The 8,950-nt window shown below is 41.3% G+C and overlaps 1 protein-coding gene across 4 annotated transcripts in view; it reads right to left on the minus strand.

The window, feature by feature from the left end:
* Positions 1-6,416, minus strand: part of CPED1 (cadherin like and PC-esterase domain containing 1) — a 433,838-nt gene extending 427,422 nt beyond the window's left edge. For all 4 annotated transcript variants that reach the window (XM_088457671.1, XM_088457670.1, XM_088457669.1 and 1 more), the window contains exon 1: positions 6,204-6,416. In XM_088457671.1, coding sequence (XP_088313797.1) covers positions 6,204-6,416 — 213 coding nt within the window. The remainder of the gene's footprint in view (positions 1-6,203) is intronic.
* Positions 6,417-8,950: the final 2,534 nt, after the last annotated feature.

Below are 8,950 nucleotides of genomic sequence, written 5' to 3' on the forward strand. Positions count from 1 at the left end.
TATAGAGATTGGTACCAGATGTCATCTGCTTGTCGTTCTTGCCATCATTACACTCATATTGTTTCTGTCCCACAAAATAAAAAAAGGATTTTCAGGCTCTTTATTCCTAGCAGTTGTTACCCACATGATAAAATTACTTCAAAAACACATTAAAAAAAACTGTATATTAAACCTTTTTGAAGTCCTTTGCCCATAGTACGTATTGTTTGCAGAGCGCAAACTGAAAAAATATGATGCTGGGAAGTCTATGAAGAAAAGTACATTATTAATAGATCACAGTTCGGTCTGAATTGAGGGTATTTAATTACATAGATGTGCTTGTAGTGTGGGATCTTTGCTCTGTCGAATTGAATGAATGCTCCACATTTCTCCTGTTCATTCGCGGGTGTTATATATTGTTTTATTAATGGTAATATACTATTCATAACAGTTTTTTTTGTATTTAGGTACTAATTGGTCACACATAATTTAAAGAAGGTCTACAGTACATATACAGCACTGAAGGAGTAAATATATTTTCTCTTTAGTATTTTCTATCACAGCTTACATAATCCACTATGCATAATAATAATTGTACCATAGTCTTTTCACAATACTAAATACATCAAACTAACTAGCAATCTCTGATATATTCTATCCCATTGCCAAAGTGCAGTCATAATGAACTCTATCACCTGCACGGCTATTGACCTCAAACTGTACAGGTAAGGGTAAAGACTAGTGCAGTCTATTGCTAGAGAATCTGCTAGGTAGAGAAGCTGAAATTACTGTAAAACTATCAAAAACATTGTCAGTGACTGTCAGAGAAATCTGTCATTTTATGGGACAATTTATTAAAACTTTGAAGTAGTAACTATTATAAATGTTCATTAAATAAACAATTTAATATTATAAATAGAAAGCAGGGTACTAAACTAGTTGTATTGGAAGGTAATAAAGTATGCAAGGTCATACAATAGCTATTGTACGTACTATATATACTGCATTTAATATGATCTCAGATCATCAGTACGTTTTCAGTGAATATTATTCCTGGATAAGCAGAGGGAATTAGTTGATATACTTCTTTCCCAAAATTACACTTTCAAATTTCTCCCTCTGTCCCCTGTCTCAACCACCTCACCTATACACATACATACACCATTCTATCACCAATCTAGCTTCCAATATGGCTCTTCCTGATAATACTTCAGTGCAGACGCTGATTTGTTACTCAGACTTTCTCAAACCCCTTATAGGGCATACTGAGCAGAGGTCTAACTTCATAAGAAATCATGTGGCATGGTTGAATCAGGAATGGTTTCAACTGACCAGGGATGGCCCCAATGTTTGTCTCTACTGGTAAAAATGGAAAATGTTGTGAGGTAAGTTTTCTTGACCCTCTCACTTTTACACTTTACTACAACCCCAAATCTCCTCTGTTACCACCACTTTCTACTGTGCCAAAATTGCAGAAATGTACAGTAGTAGTACAATATCTTATGTATTAGGGTTAGGGGTAAATGCAGAATTAACGTTAAAACATATCCATGTCCGACTGTGGACATGGAGAATGCTGACATTCTGGGAATGTCGACATTATTTTTGTATCAACATCAACTACTATCTCTGTACTGTTACTGAATAGCTTTCTTCTAAATATCTGCATAAAAATTTTTAGTTTATCACCTTTCCACTATCTTCTCCCCCTCTCCCTACCCTAACCCTCCCTCCCTGGTGCCTGAACCTAACCTCTCAGTCCCCGCACCCTAACACTCCCCCTAGTGCCTAACCCTAACCCTCCTTCCCTGGTGCCTAAACGTAACCTCCCCCCTAGTGCCTAAATCTAACCTCCCCCTCCTCACACCCTAACCCTCCTTCCCTGGTGCCTAAACGTAACCTCCCCCCTAGTGCCTAAATCTAAACACCCCCTCACACCCTAAACCTAACCCTCCCCCTCTAGTGCCTAACCCTAACCTTCCTCCCCACCCCGCTACTTACCTTCAGCATCCCGGCGGCTGGGATGCCGGTGCCGGGATTCAGACCGGCATCGATGTTCTGGTGCCGGTAAGGTGTCGGCATCCAGACCACCGGGATGCCATACACATACCAAAACAACACGTATTTAAAATACTAATCATATGTCTTTCTTAGATCCAACATCTTAAGCTGCCCTCTCAGTAGGCTCCACAAGGTGCCATGTTGGGGTCTTTTCTATGTATATGGGAAAGATTTGTGGACTGCACAACCTGACTATATATATGATGGGAGGTGCTACCTGATGAGACTAATTGCAGGCACAGAAACAGACAAATCTCAGGTGCACAACTCCAAATTATTAATAATATATATAAATGCAATAAAATTTTGCAATCAATAGAGGTTTTTAGCATAATCATGGCCAAGGTTATGGGCCTACCCACCATATCCAGGTAACCTCTTTCGGGTAGGTCCCTAACATACTAGGGTTCAAATCCAGAGCGCAGGACCCCCCAAAACTGGCCCAGCCAAGCCGCCCCAGGGCACCACCATAGTAAGAAAAGTGCAGCGTAAAGAGATAGTTAGGAGCAGCTGCAGCTGCATATAAAGAATGAAAATAAAAAAGTGAAGTACATATATATTAAACACACACAGTGAAGGGTTAAAATGTGTTATAATCCTTATTACTATGGTGGTGCCCTGGGGCGGCTTGGCTGGGCCAGTTTTGGGGGGTCCTGCGCTCTGGATTTGAACCCTAGTATGTTAGGGACCTACCCGAAAGAGGTTACCTGGATATGGTGGGTAGGCCCATAACCTTGGCCATGATTATACTAAAAACCTCTATTCATTGCAAAATGTTATTGCATTTATATATATTATTAATAATTTGGAGTTGTGCTCCTGAGATTTGTCTGTTTCTGTCTTTTCTATGTATACTACCTCAGTTACCAATCTCATATAATAGTTTACAGTGTTATCAATCTGACCTCTACTTCTTACTCTTATTCCAAGTCCACAACTGCCCTGCTGCAATCACTTACTTATGCATTCTTGAATGTCACTTTACAAACTTAAACGTAACCATTTATTTTGTATACTCCTCTTATAAAATACATATTTTACAATGTTTCATACAGTCAAAGACACTACTGGTTCTTCTACAACAGGTTCACTGACTAGATGCTATTTTCTACCTTCTCTTCCCAGTATTAATTAGATTACAGTACAGTTTTTTACTGTCATCTGTGTCTAAAGAACATTTTCTTTATTGCTCACCTAGGATGCCATTGACATTCTAATTCATTTGCAAGTAATTTCCCACTTTGAAAATACAGTCTCTCCCAATCTGAATCCATTTACTATAGAATACAGCTGTAAGGCTTTTATATCTCTCACATGAATCCTCTTGTGTTGCCCCTGCAAATTAATATAATGACCGTTAATTATCTTTCAATTCAAAATGTATATCCTAACCCAAACCTACTAGACTCTAACACAACTACCCCCTTTACTGTCTCTCTTACTGCAGGATCAGTCGATCAGAGGATGCGATGTGCGATACCATGCAGTGCTATGCGGGTGGGGGAGAGGGGAGCCGTGTGTGGGGACTGCCCAATATGTCGGACGTCGGATCCCCGTCGCGTCGCATGGTGCCATCGCACCGTGTATGGCCGGTTTTACTTTGCACTACATTTACAAGATTTTTCCAATGCTTCTTCCAGTCTACATTACTTTTTCACACTCAGCCTAGAAACTCTCAAAATGTCTCCAAATATATGCTTCTTCATAGAAGCCTACAAGGAAACCAATTCATTCACCATTTCTCCACGTTATCCTTCAACTTTTGATTAGCCATACAATGTGTAAACAAAGTCCTCCATCCTAATCTGGATACACTTGAGCGATACTGGCCCCTTATGACATTTCCGGCAGGATTGGAATAACATACCGGCCGGATCGTTCAGTGTGTACGGCCAATCTATGCGCTGCTGCAGTCATTAGCAATATTTCCGGCTAGCTGAGCTTCACGGCCAACCGGACGATATCACATGCGGCACGTCGGCTGCCATATCTTCCAGGTACACATCATTCAAGTGTGTACCCAGCTTTAGATTGCGGGGCTTTTGTTACAGCCTAGATTTTACTTTGTATCCATTACTATGTCATATTTCTAGAGTTATCTATACAATGCTGTGGGGGATCAGTATGATTTCAAATCCCGACAGTGGCAGCCCGACATGGGTGAAAATCCCGACGGTGATTAAGGTAAGTAACCCTAATCTTCTCCCACCCTAACCCTCCCTTAGGGGTGCCTAACCCTAACCTCCCCCCTCAGTGCCTAACCCTAATCCCCCCTCTAAGTGCCCAAACCTAACACGCCCTACCCCGCTGCCTAACCCTAACCTCCCCCCGGGGGGGCCTAACTTTAACCTCCCCTTCCCCTAGCCTAAACCTAACCCTCCTGACGGGGTGGTGCCTAACCCTAAGTCCCCCCCGGAAGCCCCTAACCAAACCCTCCCCCCTGCGGCTGTCCGAGCCCGGTGCCCTGCTTACCTTCGATCGGGATGCCGGGCGTCGGGCTCCCGGCGTAGGTAAAATGACAGGCGTTGGGATTTCGACGCCTGTCATTTAACCCTTGCCGGGATTAGACAGTCGGGAAGCCGGCAGTTGGGATTCCATCCGTCGGCTTTCCTACTACTTCCCTGCTATGGAATATGATCGCACTATAATAATAATAATAATAATAATAATAATAATAATCATCATCCAATAAAGTGCCTTGAACCAAAAATATTAATGATATCTCACATTAATATAACCTAACTGCTTAATAATGTAAAATATATTGTGTAGTTTTGGAAGGAAATGTACCACTTTGGCTTGGATTTCTGTGAAGGTCACACTCTCTAGGAATGGACTACCAGTAAAAGAAAAATGAAACATAAGAAACAATTTGTGTATATTGTAAGGACCAACAGCTTTTTGTCAGACTCTAAGGTTGTACCTGCAGTCTAGCATCTTAACCTGGGTACACACTATAAGATATATCGTATAATATATTGTTCCGATGGGGATTAGAACAATAATATCATGCAGATGTGTGCACAGTCTATTGCACGTGCACGGTGGTCGTTCATCGCATCGTCCCAGCTGCTGTGCTGCATAGCAGATAAGACGATGGAATGAATGACGCCATGCTGCTAAATGCAGCATGCAATGATATATCACGCTGTCGTACACAGGATCATGTAGTAGGTACGTCAGGTTGGGTATGAAATCCCGGGTGTCGGGATGCCGTTGGTCAGAATACCGACAGTGGCATCCTGACAGGCATAATCCCGACACCCATAGGGAAGACAGGTAAGTGTTTTTCTAACACCAACCCTAACCCTCCCTCCCCGGTGCCTAACTCTAACCTCCCCCTCCCCGCACCCTAAACCTAATACCCCCTCCCCGGTGCCTAAATCTAACCTCCCCCTAGTGCCTAAACATAACCCCCCCTCCCCGGTGCCTAACCCTCCTCCTAGTGCCTAACCCTAACCCCGCACCCTAACCTCCCCCTAACACCCCGATACTTACCTTCGGGATGCCTGCAGTCAGCATACTGGTGCCGGGATCCCGACCTATCAGGATGTCAGCGCCGGTATTCAGACCGTTGGCATCCCGTACGCTGGGATATCGACTACATCCTGGTACATCATGTGCGATATATCATTACATCATGTCGTACCGTCTCTGGGTACAAATAACGTATAGTGTGTACCCACCTTTAGTCATTATTAATAAACAAAACTTATGGCTCCTGGCTGCTGTCTCATGTTATTATACCTGGACTAGATTTTATACAAGATAACTATTTTTTTTTAAAAACCCTGTTGGCTGCAAATGGGAATTCCAATTGTACTCATACAGTATAATTGTTTATTCAGTTCTAATTAATGTCCTTAATTACAGAATAGCTGATTACATTCACATGCTCTGTGTGTTTTTAATGTTTTTATTTTTACAGTGTGCTTGGACAGTACATCCACCAGTATTATATTTACCCAATGAGACTTTTTTACACTATGCCATAAGCAATGCTGACATCTGTACCTAGGAAATGATACAATAATAAATAAGCTCATTTATTCTGTGCCTTCAAACCCAATCTCAAAGCAGGTCCACTAACTTCATATCCATTGGTGACATGCTCTGTAACAAGATAATGCATTATTTAATATGATGTATCTTCAATAACTTACATCCTTTAGCTTTCTGAGTATGCGGCCCCACTGATGGAGGCAATCTTTCTGTCTGGTCACGCCAAGGAGGTCCGGCTGTGTACCAGCGTCATACTTCTTCGTGGTCCAGGATGGGCTCCGCCAAAGTAGGGTGAGGCACTGATACAGGATACACACTGCCACTACCAGGGCAACAAGTACCGGACTGGGGCAATATCGGCGTCTCCAACCCATGTCCTCCTCTCCACCACGCAATTCTGTAGTATTAGCCCTTAACTTCTAGGCAGCATGATGGTGTAACCTAGTGGGGATGTTATGCTGATCTGTAGGTTCGCAGCGCCCATGGTGCAATAACAACGTGGACACTTGTGCTGCAGATGAGTTGTGCTAAAAAAAAGCTGTATCCAAAGTTGCAAAAGCCAGAGAAAGACACTTTGAAAACAGACTGAACTGAATTTTTTTTTTTTTTTAAAAAGCATTAAATCAAAGCAGATTGGAAAAGTAATATGAATCCTGTGGTCCATCTGGAAGTTCAGACTCCTTTTTGTCATCTGCATCCATGTTAGAGAAGGCTAATATAAATAGCTGAGCCTCGCAAACTTTTCTTTCCATCAACAGCTTAGATGAAAAGTTGAGTTTACTTCCAAAGTCCTCTCCTCTGTGTGAGCAGAACGCTTCTTTCTGTCCCCTGCCTGCTGCTGCTGATGTATGTGCTGCCTATGGCTGAGTAACACAAACACAGCACATGCACACACCATCGGAATCCTCTTGGACCATAGGCATTAGAAATGAAAGACTTGCTTTCTTTATGGGTGGGGTTGTACTAGTTCAGGAACTACAGAATAATAGTGCATTTTAGGTGTTATCCCCAACCCAGTGAGGAAAGAATTTGCTAACTAGTCACACTATTTGGCATTTCAAAGTTTCATTTATATTATTATTCTACTCTGAAATTAAAACCAGATGTTTCCAACATAAGCCTGCACATGCTCTCTGTACAGCAAACCTCTGGCACCATATCTGGATAGCACAGTTTCCATTACTGTTTATATTATCTGCACTTCTAATACACACTGTGACATTCTCATATGAACCTCTGACTGCAGGATTCATAGATCTATCAAAGTTATTTAACAAGAATAAAACAATTCTACATATCACAAAGAAACATAAAATCAAGAAAACTGCATGTTCATGTTGCTGCAGATATATTATCCAAGAACATTAGAAAAAAGTAATTTATGGAAATACTGTAGTGGCAGTACTTGATGTAATGCTTTGGGGGTTAATATTAAATGCAATGGTGATTGTAAAGTATATTACATGTATATATGTTTATTGCATGGCTTTTCCATGTATGGTTATTAGAAAACATAAGATGGGCATTGTTATTTATTGAGAATGGTTTATTTTGCTGAGGATGCTTGCTAAATTTGCTGATGACTAGCAGTAGATTATAACTTTAATCTACAGCAGAGGTTCTCAAACTCGGTCCTCAGGACCCCACACAGTTCATCTTTTCCAGGTCACCCAGCAGGTGCACAGGTGTATTCATTACTCACTGACACATTTTAAAAGACCCACAGGTGGAGCTAATTATTTCACTTGCGATTGATTCTATGAGGAGACCTGGAAAACATGCACTGTTTGGGGTCCTGAGGACCGAGTTTGAGAACCTGTGATCTACAGTAATAAAAATCATTATTATTCTAAGCAAGGATGATTATCATATGGGGGTATTTTATTCATATATATTCTCTGATTTGCGCAGTGTTTGGAATAAGCTGGGCAGACGTTCCCAATCCTTGCTGAATGCAGGCTAAGTTAATTTTACGCTCACATATAATATATGGTTCTGTTTTGGGAGTAAGATTACTTAAATGATACTCGGTGCAGAATTTATGGAAGCCTTCTTAGTACAGCTAGAGATGGGAGTAGGGGTGGGGGGTTGCAGCGCATTTTGCTTCCTTTAAAAATACTTGAAGACTTGAATTTGTCATGTTATAAGAGAAGGTGGTGATTGCGCCCAAACTATATTTTTAAGGGAACACCCTTAACACTTTCTAAGAGCACTTTATACAGGAATAAACATTTTTAAGATGCACTTTGAATAATGTACAAAGTGAGGCTGAATGTAGTTGTATTTTACAATATAGATCTAAAAGTGTAAAAGAGTGAATGGCATGGTCCTTCAGTGATACAAGGCAGGACTTAGTAGGCATTAAGTATGCACAGAGAACTTTTTTCAGGCAATTTCAATAACTGAAATGTTTGTGTGAACCTATATATTATGAATAGAAAGAACCTATATCTATGCGCAATAAATTTAAATAAATGCAGCCCAGATTACTTCCGATTCTGGCTATTCATCCGTGTGGTGGGCAATAAGATACACATCACTTCCGCTGCCATCTAACCACGCTGCCTGGAACGGGATCCGTTGATATGAATGTGAAGTGATCACTTCTGGTTCTGCCTCCTTCCGGGGCAAGCTGGAATGCAAGGCGGCCATGTTGTTGTATATCTAAAGATCCTCCACAGCTCTTTTTATCCTTCTAGTTCCACGATAAGGAGAAACGTATGGTGGCCATTTTGTTATAGCTCTGATGATGTTCTTATATCTCTCTATAACAGGGACTTGTATAGCACTCCCTATGTTATAATTGCTGGATAATGACTTCCTGTCGGCGCCCAGCATCACAGGAAATAGGTGGGTGGGGTGTACAATTATTGTATCATTTATTTAATTTGAAGGGTTATATATATAT

The sequence above is a fragment of the Taudactylus pleione genome, unplaced genomic scaffold (genome assembly GCF_031769625.1).
Source record: "Taudactylus pleione unplaced genomic scaffold, aTauple2 ptg000041l, whole genome shotgun sequence".
NCBI lineage: Eukaryota > Metazoa > Chordata > Amphibia > Anura > Myobatrachidae > Taudactylus > Taudactylus pleione.